Source organism: Oncorhynchus kisutch, linkage group LG28 (genome assembly GCF_002021735.2).
Source record: "Oncorhynchus kisutch isolate 150728-3 linkage group LG28, Okis_V2, whole genome shotgun sequence".
In the NCBI taxonomy this organism is placed as follows: Eukaryota; Metazoa; Chordata; class Actinopteri; order Salmoniformes; family Salmonidae; genus Oncorhynchus; species Oncorhynchus kisutch.
Window position 1 is genome coordinate 2845027 of NC_034201.2, and position 22661 is coordinate 2867687.

Consider the following 22661-nt stretch of genomic DNA (forward strand, 5'->3'; position numbering starts at 1 on the left):
AGCAGTATATAAGAGAAATAATGGAACTGCTCCGGCAGAGCTCCCGACCAACGTGCTATGGTGCATTAAGTTTGTTGGAACCTCTCCAGTTTGCTGATAATAAAGGATGATTAATTTAGGTTTGACTGAGTCCCTAGTGAAAATTTCCAAGACACCATACTGTGTCCTTCTCCTGCGGGTACATTCTGAACCCCCACACCCCACAGCTTAACTGGATATTGTTGTATTGAATGTAAGAAAATAGCTACGCAAAGGGCCAGATAGGTAACCATTTACAGTAAACACTTAATTATTAGCCTACTTAGTCAATAAGCACCAGCCTGACTGAAGATCTAGCTAAGTTAGCTACAGAAATTAATGTAGAAATCTCCCCTTTCTACAGCAGGTACCTCTGGCCGGGCTGCTTTATCTTGCAGCAGGTTGAGAGACTAACGTTGAGAGACTTACTTAATCTAGCTAGCATGAGGGACAAACTAATATCCACTAGTTAGCATGACTATAGCCAGTAGCCAGGTAGCAAGCCTGCTAGCTAATTGGTTTGCACCACCTGCTAGCTAGTCAGTTAGCCAGCTTGCTAGCTAGTCAGCATTAATGTTAGCTGGCTAATGCTAGCTAGCCAGGTAGTGCAAGCCAACTTTGTTCAGTTGTTACTGAGTTCGTTCTATTGGCATGGTAACTTCATGATTATTTAAACATCTTAGGTAACGTTAATATTTTTATCTTCCCGTCACATAAATGTCTAATCCTTTCTTCTGTGCTGCCGACACTGCAGCTCAACCCAGACCCGATATGCACCGTGAATATTATATTATTGCAACATGGGGTGTCTACTTCCAGGTATGAAAAATAAAAAAAAGTGATACATTTTGTCGTAATTTGTTGACATCCATTTTTTTCCCCCAACTACAAAAATTATAAAATGATTAATTTCCTTTTGTTAGGCCTTGCCGAGATTACAGAAATAGGAAGTATCCTCTATACTCGATTTTTATCTTGTCCTCTAATAGGAAATATTAATTGGCCAAAAAAGTACATGGACCATGCTGGAGTCTGCCCAGATGCTCAAAAGCCTTTAACATCTCCAACTGACCAATTTGCTGCCTCCATTATTCATTTTTAGCTTTAGAGTTATTGCTTAGTGTAGCTGCACTGTTTGTAGTCAGATTTACCTTATGTTTTGAAAATGGAGCCCCTGTCTCAATTTGTATTTGTATTCATTATGGATCCCCATTAGCTGCTGCCAATGAAGCAGCTACCCTTCCTGGGGTCCAGAAAAATTAAGGCAGATAAAAAATGTTTTACTTTACAATACATTCACAACAGATTTCACAACATATTAAGTGTGTGCCCAAAGGCCCATACTGTACTACCACATATACACATCACAAAATCTATGTTTACATGTGTATATGTGTGTTTGTACGCATGTGTCTGTGCCTATGTTTGTGTTGCTTCAGAGTATTAACAACATTTGCAACACTGTGACATCATTGCGTGAGACCAATCATTGAGTACGGCCATTTGTAACCCCACCCACCGGCCTACTTGGTTTGAGGTTAGTACCAGATATCAAACAAACGGTAGGAGTGAAATCTTTGGAAAAATTGGACCCTTGCCTTTTGGCTTATCCATTTGTGGTTTCAGGGTGGGTGAAAACAGAGTTGGGTGCTGTGGAATCGGTGAAAGTAACCCGAAGTGGTCTTGTGATAATTATTTGTGTTCCTGCAGGTTAGAGGGAGCAGGCGCTCTGAGCCAAATGACTGGGGACAAGATATGTGAATCGTTTTGCGCTCACGAAAAGGGTGCCATTGAAAGGAGTGATTACTGGGGTAGCGGTAAATGTGAAAGTGGACCAACTGAAGGGGAAGATTCACTGGCTGCAGTCCAAACACGTTATTTTTACCCCCTCAGCCCTTGCGCTATCCACACATCTGTCACGCTGATCCTCAAAATGGGGGCCTCTCAGGGGAGCGTGCTTAGTCCCCTCCTGTCCTCCCTGTTCACCCACGGCTGTGTGGCCAAGCATGACACCATCATTAAGTTTGCTAGCTTCATACTATTTTTCCCGACATGCCGAAAATGGAGCCTTGTTGATTACATTTGTGGATTTAGTGGAGTAGGGAGGTGGGTTTTTAATGAGTGTAGGGTTAGATGATAGGGTATTGGTTGATTTATTTCCTTTTTTCCAAGCAAAGTATTAGGGAGTTATACTCCAGTGCAGTTGGTAGTGCAACATCTGTTGGATGCCAACCACCTTTAAACCTCATCGAAGATATCAAACGAGGCTGAATATCCTGCTTGGTTCCAGGGGCCGTGAGCAATTGGAAACAAAACGAGGAACTGTGAAAATCAGGGCAGTGCAGTGGAAAAGCCACCATGAGTAATTTGCTTCAATACAGCTCATAATAATGAATCCCAGAAATGAATTACCTTTGTTTTGTTCAGCAATTCCTATGTGGAAAATTAATGGGGAAAGAATAGGGTTTCGGGATTTATGCCAGAAATTAGGTCTGAGGTTTAGGAGATCTTAAAAGTTTGATATTTAGTTAGATAACATTAACTTTATAAATTATTTAGCCTTTGTGCTTTTTAAAAAAGTGGTTCAAAATTCACAAAAAGTGATGTTAGCTGATGAAGATGAACATAGGTTTAGGATAACTTCTTGTTCTATGTTTACCACATACCTTATATTTGGCGTTTATCCAAAACCCTTACAAAAACACAATTCATTTTCCCAATAGGCTATGTACAACGCACCATGGCGGAGTTAGTACCTACAAAAAGACGCCATTACTATATTGGAAACGACAGGCTGTGATCGGTCTTGGGTTAGTTATTGAGGACATGTAGAGCGGTCACTCGACTATCTTGTCAATATAATAGAGAATCTTTGTTTTATGGATGGGTGGACTAGCTGCGCTACAATATTTACGGGTTAGTTTGACTTCAATTGGATTAAATACTCATTAAATGTGTCGGTATGATGAGCTAGCGAGTTGGGGAAATCTCCCATGCTTCTCTAACGAATTCTAGCGCGGATTGGTTGTTTGCAAGCTAACTAGCACATTCGCCTTGTTTACATTGCTAACGATAGATAGCTAGCTAACCATTTTCGAGCCCTGCCGTCCAGTGTTTGAGGTTTAGGTTTGAATTTGAGTAGGTATCGTAGCTATAACATATTGCCATCACACACTCATATGTATTTGTCAATTAATACTGCTTAAATATCTATATTTACGAGGGGTGCCTAGCTAATTCGTAATTGTTGTGGACTGTATCGAGTACTTAATTAGCTAGCAAGCCAGTTAACTTTGCAGTGCGAGATAAACATGGCAATGTTTTTCATTGTTGGTTTTAATATAGACCTAATTTTTTGATTCTGGTAAATAACGTTATAGGTGAAACTGTGGCGGACAGAATCGCCGCTGCTGTTTTTTTAAAGGCATAGGGCAGCAAACCGAGATGAAGGGGTAAGTGTGGCAGAAAAAGCTTTCGTTAATGGGCAATCAACCTTTTGTTTTATGTTGTCCAGTTAACTATTGGCTGACTGTTGCCGCCTTCTCCCCTGTACCACAGGCAGCAGAAGAGCCCGGATGACGACGGTGACGTGCCCATAATCGATGAAGGTGAGCGCCATAGAGAGTATTCTATGATTTATCATAATGGTGAGAATTAACTACTTTTGTTATAGACTGAACAAAAATATAAACGCAACGTTTTCATTGATTTTACTGAGTTGCAGTTGGGGGCGGCATGTTAGCTTAGGGCCTCAGGATCTCATGATGTGCATTACCATAGATAAAATGCAAATGTGTTTCATTGTCTGTAGTTTACGGTATGCCTGTCCATTCAATAACCCCACTGCCATCATGGGCCACTCTGACAACATTGACATGAGTGAACCGCTTGCCCACACGATGCCATACACGTGGTCTGCAGTTGTGAGGCCGGTTCGACGTACTGCCGAATTCTTTAAAACGCCGGAAGTGGCTTATGGTAGAGATGAACATTAAATTCTCTGGAAACCGCACCTGTGGGTATTCCTGTAGTCAGCATGCCAATTGCACACTCCCTCAACTTGATACATCTGTGGTATTGTGCTGTATGATAAAACTGCACGTTTTAGAGTGGCCTTTTATTGTCTCCAGCACCTGTGTAATGATCATGCTGTTTAGTCAGATTCTTGATATGCCACACCTGTCAGGTGGATGGATTATCTTGGCAAAGGATAAATGCTCACAAACAGGGATGTAAACAAATTTGTTTACATAAAACATTTTTGCATATGGAACATTTCTGGGATCTTTTATTTCAGATCATAAACATGGGACCAACACTTTACGTGTTGCGTTCTATACTTTTGTTCAGTGTAAACTATATATGTTCTTTGCATTGCTTCAATGAATGGTCAATGTGATGTGTGTTTACTGAAATGATTCAGGCTGTGATCTATGCAAGTACACATGCTGTCATAGCCATGGGCCTAGGGCCTATAGTTTCCCAAACTCAATCCTGGGGACCCCAAGGGGTGCACATTTTGGATTTTGCCCTGACACTACACAGCTGATACAAATAATCAAAGCTTGATGATTAGTTTATTATATGAATCAGCTGTGTAGTGCTAGGGCAAAAAAAAATCTGCCAAGTTGTCTCTCATGTATAATGTTAATGTAAAAACTGGTTAGTCAGGTTGATCTGATTTATTACTTTGGGGGACCGAGTGGCGCAGCGGTCCAAGTCACTGCATGTCAGTGCTCGAGTCGTCACTACAGACCTGGATTCGATCCTGGGCTGTATCGCAACCGGCCGTTATCGGGCTTCCCCTAGGGCGGCGCATCATTGGCCTAGCGTCGTCCGGGTTAGGGGAGAGTTTTTGACCAGGGTGGGCTGTCATTGTAAATAAGAATTTTTTTCTTAACTGACTTAAATAAAATAAAAAAGAATACAAAAACTACAAGACTCTCCGGTCTCGCCCTCAGGTGCTGTTGCCACAGCCGACGACCCAACTGCCATCACCACCATCCAGTCTGCAGCCACCTTCTCGTCTGATCAACCAATCAAGTACCTGTTCAAGACCGAAGGAGGCGGGTTGCCGGTAGGGGAGTTGTACCCTCCCTCAGGGCAGGTAGAAGGGACTTTGCATGCCACACACACTCAGTCTGTCCCAATTTTCTCCCTCCCCCTTGGCCCTAAACCTTTGATGTTTGCACATTTGTAAGGTTGAAGAACCAGATTCTGTCTTAGCCATCCCTTTACTGACCCACCCCCCTCTGTTCAGGTGACGTACCGGGTGATCCAGGTGTCTGATGGACAGGTGGACGGACAGACAGACGGTGCCTCTGCTGTTAGCGTGGTGACGGGCTTCCCCGCAACGACACAGACTGTCACACAGGTACAACCCTTGGATGGTGTTGAAACACACACACACACACACAAAATGCACAAGTTTGCTTTGTCTCACATATATAATCCCCTTTGGCTGGAGTGCGTCTCTTGATAAAGTTTCACCCATCATTTCCTTTCCCCACACACTTTATTGTGCATGCAAGCAGCTGTCCATTCAGTTTATTAGTTGGATCTGTTGCTATCTAAAATATCTGTCATGTGTGTTGTCTGTCTGTCAGGCGGTGTTTTCCCAGTCTGAGGGACTGGAGGGGGAAGCCTCAGAGACTCACTACTACTACCCTGTCACTGATGCCACACAGACTACCATGGTTGAGAATGTTCAAGCGCCAGAAACACTGCTCACTCAGAGCACACCCACTGGTCAGTTGAAATTATGTCATTCAAACATGTCCCAATTAGCTCAATGCCCCATCCTTCAATGTTGGCATATCTGTAAGATGTAAGCAAGATAGCACTTTTCCGGTTATACCTAATCAGGAAACTTCAGATCTGCAAAAACCGAAGGGTTAGGTCCAAGGGCAAGGTGGAGGGAGAGAATTTGGGCCAGCTGAGATAGTCAGTCAATCTGTACATTGTCTGTTTGCTTAATAGTGCCCTGTGTCTTCCAGGTCAGCTATATGTGATGATGTCCCCACAGGACGTGTTGGGCGGAACAAACCAGAGGTCCATAGCACCCTCAACAAAGATATCTAACACATAACATCACATCCCCTCTGTCCAGGTTATGATATTACATAACCCATCACTGACTAGGCCTTCGGGCCTTCATCAAGGGAACTGGGGTTGTCCAATAAGAAAAGCAAATTTGGTTTCCCATTGCAAAATGTTAAAAAATGTTTTCTGTTGCGTGACCTAATGAACACGACCATAGTTAAAATAACATGACATTGCCAATAGTATTTCATACCTGGTGAATGTGGTGATAGGTCTACATGTTGTACATTGGGCTACTGTTTTGAATCCTCTTTTTCTATTCTACAGCAAGTCAGAGCCTCCTCGTACATCTAGAGATGACAAGAGACGAGCCCAACACAATGAAGGTACTTGAATATACAGCAGTACTGTGACCTTCAAAATGTTCAAGGATGTTGATCTGTGAAGTCTTGTTTTATATTTGTTCAAGACATTTTATAACCTTTTTAATCGGTCCCCAGTTGAGCGCCGACGCAGAGATAAGATAAACAACTGGATCGTCCAGCTGTCCAAAACCATCCCAGACTGCACCCTGGATGCGACGAAGAATGGGCAGGTGAGTTCCCAGGTACTCAAGTCAAGTCTTCATATTTTATTCAACTGGTATACGTTTTCACATGGACGCATTTCTGAGATTCTCTTTCTAGTCCTTCTTCCTTGATTATTCCCACAGCACCCCCCTTCTCCCTCAAAAAACTTCAGATAACTACATCTGTTTTCTTCTAAAAAGCAGTTCTCAACTAGCTAACTAAGATGAATGCGCTCACACAGTAATTACAGTATGTTGCCTGTAGAACTTATTCAAATGTGGGAAATGTTTCTATGAACCCCACTTTCAAACGGGCCCATTTTTACCACATTCTTGCCGGCATAAGCCTTTTGTACCTCCCACATGCATGTGGGTGAGGAGAGGAAGTAGGGGTGTGCATATGTGGGCGGGAGTCTATTTTAATAAATCCATTGATATACACCATCACAAAGAAATCAATTATTAATTTGATTTGGCAGGTCGTATGAAACAAGACAAATAAAATGTGTTTTCAAAAGAATAGAATAACATATAATATTATTATTATTTTTTTTTACCCTTTTTTCTCCCCAATTTCGTGGTATCCAATTGTCTCATCGCTGCAACTCCCGCCCGGACTCGGAGAGGCGAAGGTCGAGAGCCGTGCGTCCTCCGAAATACAACCCAACCAAGCCGCACTGCTTCTTCACACAATGCCTACTTAACCCGGAAGCCAGCCGCACCAATGTGTCGGAGGAAACACCGTACACCTGGCGACCGTGTCAGCGTGCACTGCTCCCGGCCTGCCACAGGAGTCACTAGTGCGCGATGGGACAAGGACATCCCTGCCGGCCAAACCCTGTTCTTAACTGACTTGCCTAGTTAAATAAAAAATTGATAAACACAGGAAACTGTTGAGCGTAAAAAACACAGCAGCGTTGCAGTTCTTGACACAAACCGGTGTGCCTGGCGCCTACTACAATACCCCCTTTCAAAGGCATTTACATTTGTTGTCTTGGCCTTTCACCCTTTGAATGACACACATACACAATCCATGTCTCAACTATATCAAGGGCTAAAAATGCTTTAACCTGTCTCCTCCCCTTCATCTACACTGATTGAAGTGGATTTAACAAGTGACATCGATAAGCGATCATAGCTTTCACCTGGTCAGGCTGTCATGGAAATAACTTGTTTTGAACTGTATACTCAAATTTTATTGGTCACATACACATATTTAGTAGATGTTATCGTGGGTGTACAGAAATACTTATGTTCCTAGATCCAGCAGTGCAGTAGTGTCTGACAATACACACATCTAAAAGTAAAAGAATGGAATTAAGAAATATATAAATATTAGGATGAGCAATGTGGGAGTGGCATTAACCAAAATACATTTAGGATACAGTATATACATATGAACTGAGTAAAGCAGTATGTGAACATTACTTATTCAAGTGACCAGTGATTCTATATTCTATGTATATGGGCAGCAGCCTCTAAGGTGCAGAGTTGAGTTACCGAGGGTTAGCTGGCTCGTGATGGCTAGTTAACAGTCTGATGGCCTTGAGAGAGGAGCTGTTTTTCAGTCTCTCGGTCCCAGCTTTGCTGCACCTGTACTGACCTTGCCTTCTGGGTGGTAGCAGGTTGAACAGGCCGTGGCTCGAGTGATTAACTCCTTGATGATCTTTTTGGCATTCCTACAGCATATTGGGTGTCCTGGAGGGCAGGCAGTGTGCCCCAGTGATGCGTTGGGCAGAGCCCTGCGGTTCCGAGCGGTGCAGTTGCGTACCAGGCGGAGGAACAGGATGCTCTCAATTGTGCATATGTAAAAGTTTGAGCGTTTTAGGGGCCAAGCTGAATTTCTTTAGCCTCCTGAGGTTGAAGAAGCGTTGTTGCACCTTCTTCACCACACTGTCTGTGTGGGTGGACCATTTCAGATTGTCAGTGATGTGTCCGCCGAGGAACTTGAAGCCTTCCACCTTCTCCACTGCGGTCCAATCGATGTGAATAGAGGCGTGCTCCCTCTGCTGTTTCCTGAAGTCCATGATCAGCTCCTTCGTTCTGTTGAGGGAGAGGTTATTTTCCTGGCACCACTCTGCCAGGGCCCCCACCTCCCTGTAGGCTGTCTAGTCATTGTTGGTAATCAGACCTACTACTGTTGTGTCGTTTGCAAATTTGATTAAGTTGGAGGCGTGTTTGGCCACACAGTCATGTGTGAACAGGGAGTACAAGAGGGGGCTGAGCGTGGGGCCCTTGTGTTAAGGATCAGTGAAGTGGAGGTGTTGTTTCCTACCTGGGGGTGGCCCGTCAGGAAGTTGAGGATCCAGTTGCACAGGGCGGGGTTCAGACCCCAGATGGTGTTGAATACTGAGCTATAGGCAATGAATAGCATTCTCACATAGGTATTCCTTTTGTCCAGATGGGATAGGGCAGTGTGCAGTGCGATGGCGATTGCATGATGTGTGGATCTATTGGGGTGGAATGCAAATCAAAGTGGGTCTATGGTGTCAGGGAAGGTGGAGGTAATATAATCCTCAACTAACCTCTCAAAGCACTTGATGATGAAAGAAGTAAGTGCTATGGGGCGATAGTCATTTAGTTCAATTACCTTTGTTTTCTTGGGTACAGGAACAATGGTGGACATCTTGAAGCAAGTGGGGACAGCAGACTGGGATAGGGAGAGATTGAATATGTCCGGAAACACTCCAGCCAGCTGGTCTGCTCATGCTCTGAGGACGCGGCTAGGGATATCGTCTGGGCCGGCAGCCTTGTGAGGGTTAACATGCTTAAATAGCTTACTCTTGTTGGCCATGGAGAACGAGTCCACAATCCTTGGGGAGTCAGCCACGTCGATGGCACTGTGTTATCCTCAAAGCGGGCAAAGAAGCTGTTCAGCTTGTCCGGGAGCAAGACGTCAGTGTCCACATGGCTGGTTTTCCTTTCGTAGTCAGTGATTATCTGTAGACCCTGCTACATGCAGTGGTTCCTCAATTTAAAGTTTTGAGATTATGCCGTGGGACTTAGGTCATTTGTGGTTTAGTACGTTACCCTGCGTCACTGCTTCATTGCTCCAGACCACCGAAAGGGGGAGTTAGAGCACTGATTATGCATTTGGAAGCTTTAAAAAAGTTGTTATATTCTTAAGATGTATGTTGACTGAAATATAAGAGGCAAGTGATGTTTGCTAAATAATCAAGTTGATGGCGTGGACATATAGCCTCGGCACCTACTGAGTGACTCACTCATTCATGCCTTTGGATCAAAATAAACAAGTACCAACTTTCTTTCTGATAGTCTAGAAGTGAAAAATAGAAAATAGAAGTGATTAAACTCAGCAAAAAAAGAAACGTCATTTTTTCAGGACCCTGTCTTTCAAAGATAATTCATAAAATCCATATAAATTCACAGATCTTCATTGTAAAGGGTTTAAACACCATTTCCCATGCTTGTTCATTGAACCATCAACAATTAATGCACCTGTGGAACGGTCGTTAAGACATCAACAGCTTATAGACGGTAGGCAATTAACGTCACAGTTATGAAAACGTAGGACACTACAGAGGCCTTTCTACTGACTCTGAAAAACACCAAAAGAAAGATGTCCAGGGTCCCTGCTCATCTGCTTGAACATGCCTTAGGCATGCTGCAAGGAGGCATTAGGACTGCAGATGTGGCCAGGGCAATAAATTGCAATGTCCATACTGTGAGACGCCTAAGACAGAGCTACAGGGAGACCGGATTAACAGCTGATCGTCCTCGCAGTGGCAGACCACGTGTAACAACACCTGCACAGGATCGGTACATCCGAACATCACACCTGCGGGAAAGGTACAGGATGGCAACAACAACTGCCCGAGTTACACCAGGAACGCACAATCCCTCCATCAGTGCTCAGACTGTCCTCAATAGGCTGAGAGAGGCTGGACTGAGGGCTTGTAGGCCTGTTGTAAGGCAGGTCCTCAACAGACATCACTGGCAACAACGTCGCCTATGGGCACAAACCCACCGTGTCAAAAAGTGCTCTTCACTGACGAGTCACGGTTTTCTCTCACCAGGGGTGATGTGTTACATCAAGGCCTGGACTCTGGAGCGGGATCTAGGTGGAGGGTCCCTTCCTGCAAGCTCATCCTGACAATTCCACCAGCTATACTTCTCGTTCTGTGTGTGATTTCCTGCAAGACAGGAATGTCAGTTTTCTGCCATGGCCAGCGAAAAGTCCGGATCTCAGTCCCATTGAGCACGTCTGGGACCTGTTGGATCGGAGGGTGAGGGCTAGGGCCATTCCACGCAGAAATGTCCGGGAACTTGCAGGTGCCTTGGTGGAAGAGTGGGGTAATATCTTACAGCAAGAACTGACAAATCTGGTGCAGTCCACGAGGAGGAGATGTACTGCAGTACTTAATGCAGCTGGTGGCCACACCAGATACTGACTGTTACTTTTGATTTTGACCCCCCCTTTGTTCAGGGACACATCATTCCATTTATGTTAATCACATGTCTGTGGAACTTGTTCAGTTTGTCTCAGTTGTTGGATCTTGTTATGTTCATACAAATATTTACACATATGTTAAGTTTGCTGAAAATAAATGCAGTTGACAGTAAGAGGACGTTTTTTTTGTTGTTGAGTTTAAAAGTCACAACTCTACAATTTGATCGCAAGTTTGGGTCTCAAATTATTACGGTCTGTGAATAGCATTTAACTAAAATAAGCAATGTTTGTTAAAAAAAACACCAGTAATATATAGACCTGGACCTATGAGCACTTAATAACCAAGAGTCAGGGTTAGTGCTTTGTGTATATTATTGGTTATCCTGACCTGGATGCCATGTATTATAGTCTCTAAAAGGAAAAATATTACCATTTTACTTTCATAATGCATCCTAATAATGCAGTGTAAATAATAATCGCTTTGTTAATAATTATATAAAAGCCCATTAGATATTCTCACAGACCAGATTTTCCCTAATGTAAAATGCCCCTTAGATATTAATTTTAGAGTCCTTCAATCCTCTAACTTTTAATCATTGGCGGAGAGTCACGTCATTGGCGGAGAGTCATGCGGCATTGGCGGAGAATCGGGCGGAGAGCGACCTGTTTATATTACATGAGCAAAAAAGATATGACATTTTATTTGGAATGGCAAGCCCGACAAAAGGGCATATTGTCTCACGCCATGTTCAAAAATGTATTGTTTCCCTTTATTCAGATTATAACCGCTTACTTTCGGTTATTTGAAAACAAAATCATCTCCAAAATATCGTAATTAAAACTTGAAAATGAGATTGAACTCTGGAAACAACGTTCCAGAATGAGAATGGTAAATGACTAATTCATACATTCATTCAATACATTGGAATACAAAAGAAGCCATCCATCCACCCATTATGGACTATTAGCAGGACAATAGTCTCTTGCCAAGGAAGAGGGTAGGGGGAGAATTGTATCGTCAATTTCTCAAGCCAAAACGTCTTGATTGCCTTCACCAGTTCATCTTTGCTTGTAGGCTTGGCAAAGTTATAGGACTTTTTATTAATTTTTTCTTTTACTACATAAAGGTCTATTTACTCTGCTGGCGTCTTGACCCAGTTTATCCCCTCATTTGCAATGCAAACCTGAGTGGCAGTGTGTTTTGGTCCGAGCAGACCCTTTTCTGGCTTACAGTTTTCATCAAGCCAGCTTCTTTCTATGGTGCTACCCGTTCCAGGGTTAGGACTGTAACCACCAGAGGACTTGAAAATGAGCCGGAGCTGAGAGGATCACCAAAACTAAAGGTATTTTGGGTTTCAGTGTATTTTCCCCAAAAATAGTGTATATAGCCTATCAATGTGTAGGCATACTGTGTAATAAAATCGCTAATTGTGTACTAAAAACGTGAATGTGTTTTTGCAGAGCATACAAACCATGCTGACAACCATCCGTGGAGATCAGTGGACAAAGGGCTAGACAACCGGCTGCACCGATAAAACGCATGGTTCCACAGAATACCAACTGAGATGGATCCTGAAGCAAATGTGGCTTACCAGTGAACCTCCAGGTGTTCATCATTAATACTGTGTCTCAGAAGTTTCTGTCCATGACTGATGCAACCCGAAAAGGCATTAAAGACAAGAGTTAATAAGTACTTGAGGTCACCGAGAAAGTCTGGACATGGCCTGCTCTCCCTTATGTAAGGAATTAGGCACTTTACCATGTTTACTATGTACTGTAGGATATGTTTACTTGTCAAACTGCACAGTAGCCTAATAAACATATACAGGCGGCTTCTATCTTCAATATGCTTTATTATCCAAATGTTTAAAGTGCGTGTGGGTGACCTCATGCAACCGCAAAATGTCAGATAAAGCATATACTGTACAGTATTTCTTCATCAACATGCTTTTGTTAATAAAATAATCATAAAAATACTCTTTCAAAATGCTAATGTTTATTTTGTTATGGATCCATGATGAATTACTATGGGAATAAATATCACTGAATTACATAAATATTCAAATAAAGTAGGCTAATGAAGGTAAGCAAATTGTTGCTTACTGGAACACCCAAAGTCATCCAATTGTTCTAATAGGATTTGAAGCAATACCCTACCCGCATGTGGTCAACTGCCATTTTGCGCTGCTCTGAGAACAGCATGGGGACTGGTCTTGATAAATCAATGCGATTCATGACTTAGCTAAATAGTTGGTAAGAGATTTTAGATGTACCGATTCCATGGCACATGGTTTATGAATTGACATGCAATTTTCTGTTCCTCCTGAAAGCCCTAATCTGCTCACTTAAATGAATAGAGATCCTGGTAATGGTGCTACAGTATGTTATAGCACGATCAAAGTGATGATGGGCTATTAGCAGGACAATAGACTCTTCAACTTTTACAAAAGGATAGCTCGGCTAAATGTAAATAAAAAAAATCTTCCCCACCTTGCGATGTAGGGACTTAATAGGGATCAAATCCCGATACCGGGATCGATTTGACAACAGCCAGTGAAAGTGCAGGGCGCCAAATTCAAAGAACAGAGATCCCATAATTAAAATTCCTCAAACAAGTATTATACAGTATTATATATACAGTATTATACAAGTATTATACACCATTTTAAAGATTAACTTCTTGTTAATCCAACGATTTGCTCCTAGTCACAAAAAACAAACAGCCATTTTCCAGCCATAGAGAGGAGTCACAAAAAGCAGATATAGAGAGAAAATGAATAACTAACCTTTGATGATCTTCATCAGATGGCACTCATAACTTCATGTTACACTATACATGTAGGTTATGTTCGATAAAGTTCATATTTATGTCCAAAAATCTCAGTTTACATTGGCACGTTATGTTCAGTAATGTTTTGCCTACAAAACATTTGGTGATTTTGCAGAGAGCCACATCAATTTACAGAAATACTCATAAACTGTGATGAAAGATACAAGTGTTATGCATAGGATTATAGATAAACTTCTCCTTAATGCAACCGCTGTGTCAGATTTCAAAAAAACTTTACAGCGAAAGCATACCAAGCAATAATCTGAGTACAGCGCTCAGCCACCAAAACAAGCCAACCTGCCATGTTGTGGAGTTCTCCCACTTAAAAAGATGAGAGGCCTGTAATTTTCATCATAGGTAAACTTCAACTATGACAGACAAAATGAGAAGAAAAACATCCAGAAAATCACATTGTATGATTTTTAAGGAATTTATTTGCAAATTATGGTGGAAAATAAGTATTTGGTCACCTACAAACAAGCAAGATTTCTGGCTCTCACAACCCTGTAACTTCTTCTTTAAGAGGCTTCTCTGTCCTCCACTCGTTACCTGTATTAATGGCACCTGTTTGAACTTGTTATCAGTATAAAAGACACCTGTCCACAACCTCAAACAGTCACACTCCAAACTCCACTATGGCCAAGACCAAAGAGCTGTCAAAGGACACCAGAAACAAAATTGTAGACCTGCACCAGGCTGGGAAGACTGAATCTGCAATAGGTAAGCAGCTTGGTTTGGAGAAATCAACTGTGGGAGCAATTATTAGGAAATGGAAGACATACAAGACCACTGATAATCTCCCTCGATCTGGGGCTCCACGCAAGATCTCACCCCGTGGGTTCAAAATGATCACAAGTGAGCAAAAATCCCAGAACCACACGGGGGGACCTAGTGAATGACCTGCAGAGAGCTGGGACCAAAGTAACAAAGCCTACCATCAGTAACACACTACGACGCCAGGGACTCAAATCCTGCAGTGCCAGACGTGTCCCCCTAATTAAGCCAGTACATGTCCAGGCCCGTCTGAAGTTTGCTAGAGAGCATTTGGATGATCTAGAAAAAGATTGGGAGAATGTCATATGGTCAGATGAAACCAAAATATAACTTTTTGGTAAAAACTCAACTCGTCGTGTTTGGCGGACAAAGAATGCTGAGTTGCATCCAAAGAACACCATACCTACTGTGAAGCATGGGGGTGGAAACATCATGCTTTGGGGCTGTTTTTCTGCAAAGGGACCAGGACGACTGATCCGTGTAAAGGAAAGAATGAATGGGGCCATGTATCGTGAGATTTTGAGTGAAAACCTCCTTCCATCAGCAAGGGCATTGAAGATGAAACGTGGCTGGGTCTTTCAGCATGACAATGATCCCAAACACACCGCCCGGGCAACGAAGGAGTGGCTTCGTAAGAAGCATTTCAAGGTCCTGGAGTGGCCTAGCCAGAGTCTCCAGATCTCAACCCCATAGAAAATCTTTGGAGGGAGTTGAAAGTCCGTGTTGCCCAGCAACAGCCCCAAAACATCACTGCTCTAGAGGAGATCTGCATGGAGGAAGGGGCCAAAATACCATCAACAGTGTGTGAAAACCTTGTGAAGACTTACAGAAAATGTTTGACCTCTGTCATTGCCAACAAAGGGTATATAACAAAGTATTGAGATAAACTTTTGTTATTGACAAAATACTTATTTTCCACCATAATTTGCAAATAAATAAATGTGATTTTCTGGATTTTTTAAAATCTCATTTTGTCTGTCATAGTTGAAGTGTACCTATGATGGAAATTACAGGCCTCTCATCTTTTTAAGTGGGAGAACCTGCACAATTGGTGGCTGACTAAATACTTTTTTGCCCCACTGTAAAGTGCCTTGCGAAAGTATTCGACCCTCTTGAACTTTGCGACCTTTTGCCACATTTCAGGCTTCAAACATAAAGATATAAAACTGTATTTTTTGGAGGAAGAATCAACAACAAGTGGGACACAATCATGAAGTGGAACGACATTTATTGGATATTTCAAACTTTTGTAACAAATCAAAAACTGAAAAATTGGGCGTGCAAAATTATTCAGCCCCCTTAAGTTAATACTTTGTAGCGTCACCTTTTGCTGCGATTACAGCTGTAAGTCGCTTGGGGTATGTCTCTATCAGTTTTGCACATCGAGAGACTGAATTTTTTTCCCATTCCTCCTTGCAAAACAGCTCGAGCTCAGTGAGGTTGGATGGAGAGCATTTGTGAACAGCAGTTTTCAGTTCTTTCCACAGATTCTCAATTGGATTCAGGTCTGGACTTTGACTTGGCCATTCTAACACCTGGATATGTTTATTTTTGAACCATTCCATTGTAGATTTTGCTTTATGTTTTGCTCAAGCCAGAGCATGTCCAGGCCCGTCTGAAGTTTTCCAATGACCATCTGGATGATCCAGAGGAGGAATGGGAGAAGGTCATGTGGTCTGATGAGACAAAAATAGAGCTTTTTGGTCTAAACTCCACTCGCCGTGTTTGGAGGAAGAAGAAGGATGAGTACAACCCCAAGACACCATCCCAACAGTGAAGCATGGAGGTGGAAACATCATTCTTTGGGGATGCTTTTCTGCAAAGGGGACAGGACGACTGCACCGTATTGAGGGGAGGATGGATGGGGGCCATGTATCGTGAGATCTTGACCAACAACCTCCTTCCATCAGTAAGAGCATTGAAGATGGGTCGTGGCTGGGTCTTTCTAGCATGACAACGACCCGAAACACACAGCCAGGGCAACTAAGGAGTGGCTCCGTAAGAAGCATCTCAAGTTCCTGGAGTGGCCTAGCCAGTCTCCAGACCTGAATCCAATAGAAAATCTTTGGAGGGAGCTGAAAGTCCGTATTGCCCAGCGACAAGGATCTGGAGAAGGTCTGTATGGGGGAGTGGGTCAAAATCCCTGCTGCAGTGTGTGCAAACCTGGTCAAGAACTACAGGAAACGTATGATCTCTGTAATTGCAAACAAAGGTTTCTGTACCAAATATTAAGTTCTGCTTTTCTGATGTATCAAATACTTATGTCATGTAATAAAATGTTAATTAATTACTTAAAGATCATACAATGTGATTTTCTGGATTTTTGTTGTAGATTCTGTCTCTCACAGTTGAAGTGTACCTAGGATAAAAATTACAGACCTCTACATGCTTTGTAAGTAGGAAAACCTGCAAAATCAGCAGTGTGTCAAATACTTGTTCTCCCCACTGTACGTCAATGTTATCCTCAGAGGCTACCCGGAACATATTGCAGTCCGCGTGATCAAAACACTCTTGAAGCATGGCTTCCGATTGGTCAGTCCAGCGTTGAATAGACCTTAGCACGGACGCTTCTTGTTGGAGTTTCTGCCTATAGGAAGGGAGGAGTAAAATGGAGTTGTGATCTGATTTGCCGAAGAGAGGGCGGGGGAGGGCCTTGTAGGTGTGCCTGAAGGGGGAGTAGCAGTGGTTGAGCGGTTTTCCAGCACGAGTACTACAGTCAATGTGTTGATAGAACTTCGGTAGTGTTTTCCTCAGATTTTCTTTGTTAAAATCCCCAGATACAATAAATGCAGCCTTGGGATATATGGGTTCCAGTTTGCACAATGTCAAGTGTAGTTCCTTGAGGGCCATCGTGGTATCGGCATGAGTGGTAATATACACGGCTGTGACTATAACCGAAGATAATTCTCTTGGGAAGTAATACGGTCGGCATTTGATTGTGAGGTATCCTAGGTCGAGTGAACAAAAGGACTTGAGTTTCTGTATGTTATCACAGTCACACCATGAGTAGTTAATCATGAAATATACACCACTGCCTTGCTTCTCCCCGGGGAGTTCTTTATTCCTATATTTGCGATGTACTGAGGACCCAACTGGCTGTATGGATGGGGAAAGTATATCCAGAGAGAGCCATGATTCCGTGAAACAGTATGTTATAGTCCCTGTTTACCGTCCCTTGCTATATGAACTTGTCTACTTTATTGTCCAGAGACTGAACATTAGCGAATAATATACTTAGAAGTGGTGGATGGTGTGCCTGCCTCCTGAGTTGAACTGGAAGTCCACTCCGAATACATCTTCTCCGCCGGCGGCGTCTTGGAGCAGCCTCTGGGATAAGTTCAATTGCCCTGTCGGGTACAAACAAAGGATACAATTCGGGAGTAGTATTCCTGGTCGTAATTCTGGTGAGTTTGACTGATGTCCAAAAGTTCTTTCCGGCTGTATGTAATAACTCAAAAAACCTTATGTGCTAACAATGTAAGAAATAACACACACACACACAAAAAAAAATACTGCAAAGTTGCTTCGGATCTAGAAGCAGAGCTGCCATGTCTGTCAGCGCCATCTTATCTTTGCATAGAAACCCACATAAAAGCATGTAGATAGAAATATGTAATGTTTGCTAGAATGGAGGTTTAAAATCAGCTTCATATGCATATTAGCCAATACATATGGCATAGCCTGCACATATAGCATACCTTGCAAAACAATATTCAATAAAAACAATTGTACAATGTGCTCTGCAATAAGATTACCAAAGATTGATTTCTAAACCAGATGAGTTCTCAAATAGCAGCTGCCCAGTGTTGGATACATTGGAATATAAGGTATGGAAATGACAAAGAACCTGTAGGATTATAGAAAAAGCAGTTGGGAAATAAATGTTCAATTAATTCAAGTATATTTAGGTGGTTTAAATGATTAACTTTCCTACTATACTTCTAGAAGTTGACGGGGGCCAAAGTCTTGCCAATTCATTCATTATTCTACTAACTATGACTGAGTATGAGACGTTTTCCACAATGTACGTTTCATGCATATACTGTACATTCAAACTGTATATTCGAACAAAGAACACCATCACAAATAGTGTTTCACCATTTATTGAGAACTAAGACAAATGGCAAAGGTGTCATGGGCAGTATTTGAGGTATCTAAATATAGTGTAACCTACCAATCAATGTATATCAAGTGCAGAGGGCACAATCTTACAATGTTGCAGTCCGGAAATGAGAGCTTTGCCATCTATGTCAAAAGCCTGGGCCTCTAATGGAGACTAGAACTGTCATCAACGTATGCTTCAGTATTCACCCTTCTCGCTAGGAGCATTTGTGTGCCCAGGCCCCAAGTGAGAGATAATGAATAAACATGTTCAGACAAGCATGTATCTATAGTTGGTTGGTGTTCTTCATCTCTAAAATGCAGACTGCGCGAGACAAAACCCACAAAGAAAAGACAACAGGCAAATGCGTATTCATATGGGGTCCCAATATCTAAATAGTGACGCCAGGTCTAGTTCAAACTGCAGAAGGAGTGAATCGGCCAATGCTTGGTGAATAGCACTTGGTTGATCTATGGGACTAGGACATAGTAGGGCATAATAGATCATGTGAGACAAAAGTGAGAGACAAGAATTTATCAAATAAATCATCACAGCAAAGGAATGTAGTTTGTGAGCTAGAAAATGAACATCCTGACAGTCTGAGGCAGGGTGCTTTGCAATCATCCTACTCCAACTATTGACAGGGATAATGTGGGATTTCTTATTTGTCAGTATGAAATAAATGAGTGGGTCCTGCCTTGATGACTATTAGATTGACACTACTTGTCCTATAGATGTGTGTAGTCAAATTACTTGTAATAAACTGATAGCTAAAACGCTCTTACCTCAATTAACCCATACCCCTGGACATTGACTTGTACCCCTTGTATATAGCCTCGTCATTGTTATTTTGTTACTATTTTTCAGAGTTATTTAGCAATTTTTTTGTACTTTTTTAAAACTCTGCATTGTTGGTTAAGGGCTCGTAAGTAAGCAAGGTTGTATTCGGCGCATGTGACAAATAAAACTTTATTTGAATTTGACATGCTATCTAGTGAAAAAACTATCTGGTCCTGCTAGCTAGCAATATATATATTTGTTTTAACTAGATTACTTGCTGTGTTCTAAGTTGGGAGTCATTTCACAGCTTGCATTGATGGTGTCACGTTTCTAGAACTAAATAGTTAGATTACCAATAAATAATAAGACTTTGCTTGAGGAGTTTGTCGGACAAAGCTCTCTCTCAAGATGTCACCAGGTGTCTACTACCTTAGATAAGGATAACGTGATTGGCATACGACACAAGTTTTGATTGGTTTACAGTTTAGTACCAGCGGTGTTTGCCTGTCCAGCTAGCAAACATAAAAGTAAGTATTTTGAGAACATTTGCAAGAATTGACCTTGCGTTCAGAATAATTAAATATACACAATATGTAAAAGTCAGTTCTTCCCTCAACAGAGATTGATTATCTCGGTGGTGGTCCGTAGCAAGCTATGTAAATCGCTTTGGATAAAAGTGTCTGCTAAATGGCATTATTATTATTATTATACTGAACAAAAATGTACGCAACATGCAACAATTTTAAAGATTTTACTGAGTTACAGTTCATATGAGGAAATCAGTAAATTGAAATAAATTCATTAGACCCTAATCTATGGATTTCACATGACTGTTACAGATACCTTAAAAGGAATGGGCCTCAGGATCTCATCATGGTAGTTCTGTGCATTCAAATTGCCATCGATAAAATGCAATTGTGTTTGTTGTTTTAGCTTATGCCTACCCATACCATAACCCCACCGCCACCATGGGGCACTCTGTTCACAACGTTGACATCAGCAAACCGCTCGCCCACATGACGGCATACACGTCTGCGGTTGTGAGGCTGGCTGGACGTACTGCAAAGTCTCTAAAATGATGTTGGAGGCAGCTAAGCATGGTAGATAAATTAACATTAAATTCTCTGGCATCATCGCTGGTGGGCATTACTGCAGTCAGCATGCCAATTGCACGCTCCCTCAACTTGAGACATCTGTGACATTGTGTTGTGTGACAAAACTGCACATTTTATAGTTGCCTTTTGTACCCAGCACAAGGTGCACCTGTGTAATGATAATGCTGTTTAATCAGCTTCTTGATATGCCATACCTATCTGGTGGCTGTATTATCTTGGCAAAGGAGAAATGCTCACTAACAGAGATGTAATCAAATTTGAGAGAAAAAAGCTTATTTTTTTGTTGTTGTGCATATACAACATTTCTGGGTTCTTTTTTTATTTCAGCCTATGAAACAGCGTATTACATGTTGTGTTTTATAATTTTGTTCATTGTATATATCAAGGCATGATGCCAGTGCTGTGACCAGTGTGGTGTCCTCCTGTCCTGTCTGTTCCCTACAGAGTAAAGGAGGGATCCTGTCCAAGGCTTGTGATTACATCCAGGAGCTGCGTCAGAGCAACACCAGACTGGGGGAGGACCTGGAGAATCTGGAGAGACTACGCATGGACAACCAGTTGCTCAGACAAGAGGTACTGCAGCAGCTCAGATTGTTCCCACTCAAACACACAATCACCATGTTCAAGGGGATCTGTCTGAGCAATGTGCTGCACAGATTTGCTAACCTTGACCACATAACGACTAGTTACTAGTTGCAGGGGAACTGTAGACCAGGTATTCATCCGCAGCACCTTGCTCAGACTGATCCTCTCAAACATGCTAAAGATCTATACATAGCCAAAGAAACCTCGATGATGCATTACATTAATCTTAATAGTAGTGAGAGGTGTTGATCAAGAGCTGGTGATGTGGGTTACTATGACAACTCACAATCATACCACATTAACATATTCCTTTTTCCCACTCACAGGTTGATGATTGGAAAACCAAGAACCAGATGATGAGAAGCCAGCTGAGACAGAATGGCATTGTGGGAGCAGCAGGTGTAGATCCACAGTGAAGGAGAAGTGACAAAGGTGCCTGTACGAGGGCTCTGTTTGAATTGCCAGAAAATACACCCTCCTTTCCTCACTTGAGGTAGTAACTGATCTGTATGGGATTGGAGAGGTGAAACGTAGGGTCCCAATGATACCAACCCAGTCATCTTATATCTGTAATTTCATCTAGGATGGATGTATTTGGAAAACATTCGAACAAGGTCTAGGATGTTGTGGGCTGTTGGAATATGACAACATTGGTCAGTGGAGGCGGTTGTATGCAGAGGGTTGCTTCCAACAAATCTGGACTGCACTCTTTTTGGATGTCCTCCGTGATGTTTTCTTCCTTGACAATTGTATGGACACCCCATGATCATGGACATTCATCCTACCTAGAAAAACACTTAAGCTACACAGCATAATACTCATGTCTGTGTTCTTTATCACCTTTGAAATCAAATGTAGTTTGTGTCCCCTCAAACAACTTGCCCATATATGGGTATTTCTACGCTCTTGCCACACATTATATGAAAGAAAAAATGTGATGCCTTTTATGTTTGAAATAAAATATTTTATGAAAAGGCTTATTTAAATGCTAGACTGAACCGAACACCATGTCTATTGGTTGACAGTTTCACTACCAGCTGACTGACACTGGTGTTCTACATCAGTTTGTATCAGTCATTGAGCAAATAATGAATTTGATGGTTCTTTGTGTATTTTTAGTTTTCCAAAATTTGGACTAACCTATTTCTGACATTAATACAACCTTCAGCCTCTAATATTATTTTGTGTTATAGGTTGATTTGCTGTAATTTCTATTAAATTTGTCTGAAAGAAATATCTTGTTTATTTACAGACACTGAAAATTAAATGGTATTCATTTATGGTATTAACAATCTGTCACTATCATGAGTGGACAATATACCTTGAATTCAGCTATGCTGATTGAGTGAGATTTATAATTATGTGGGTGTGCTTGTATTTGTCCTATTTCACACATGTAGAAGTATGTATTATACACTTGTGAATTGGAAATGTTT

The 22661-nt window shown here is 41.9% G+C and overlaps 1 protein-coding gene across 19 annotated transcripts; it reads left to right on the forward strand.

Moving 5' to 3' along the window:
- Positions 1-2656: 2656 nt before the first annotated feature.
- On the forward strand, positions 2657-22459 carry LOC109872471 (upstream stimulatory factor 1). 19 transcript variants are annotated; one of them, XM_020463716.2, is made up of 11 exons: positions 2657-2934; positions 3399-3470; positions 3577-3626; positions 4980-5095; positions 5279-5392; positions 5625-5766; positions 6015-6069; positions 6388-6446; positions 6561-6667; positions 21085-21213; positions 21552-22459. In XM_020463716.2, the coding sequence occupies exons 2-11, from the start codon at positions 3463-3465 to the stop codon at positions 21639-21641; spliced, it is 870 nt and encodes a 289-aa protein (XP_020319305.1). In that variant the 5' UTR covers positions 2657-2934; positions 3399-3462; the 3' UTR covers positions 21642-22459. The 19 variants fall into 19 exon arrangements, 14 of the variants coding, with proteins under 14 accessions (XP_020319305.1, XP_031663935.1, XP_020319297.1 ...); XR_004205985.1 differs by lacking the exons at positions 21085-21213; positions 21552-22459 and adding exons at positions 12273-12382; positions 12501-13015 and having other exon boundaries at positions 2735-2934; positions 3577-3665; positions 4980-5125; XR_004205987.1 differs by lacking the exons at positions 21085-21213; positions 21552-22459 and adding exons at positions 12316-12382; positions 12501-13015 and having other exon boundaries at positions 2735-2934; positions 3577-3665; positions 4980-5125.
- The last annotated feature ends 202 nt before the right edge of the window (positions 22460-22661 follow it).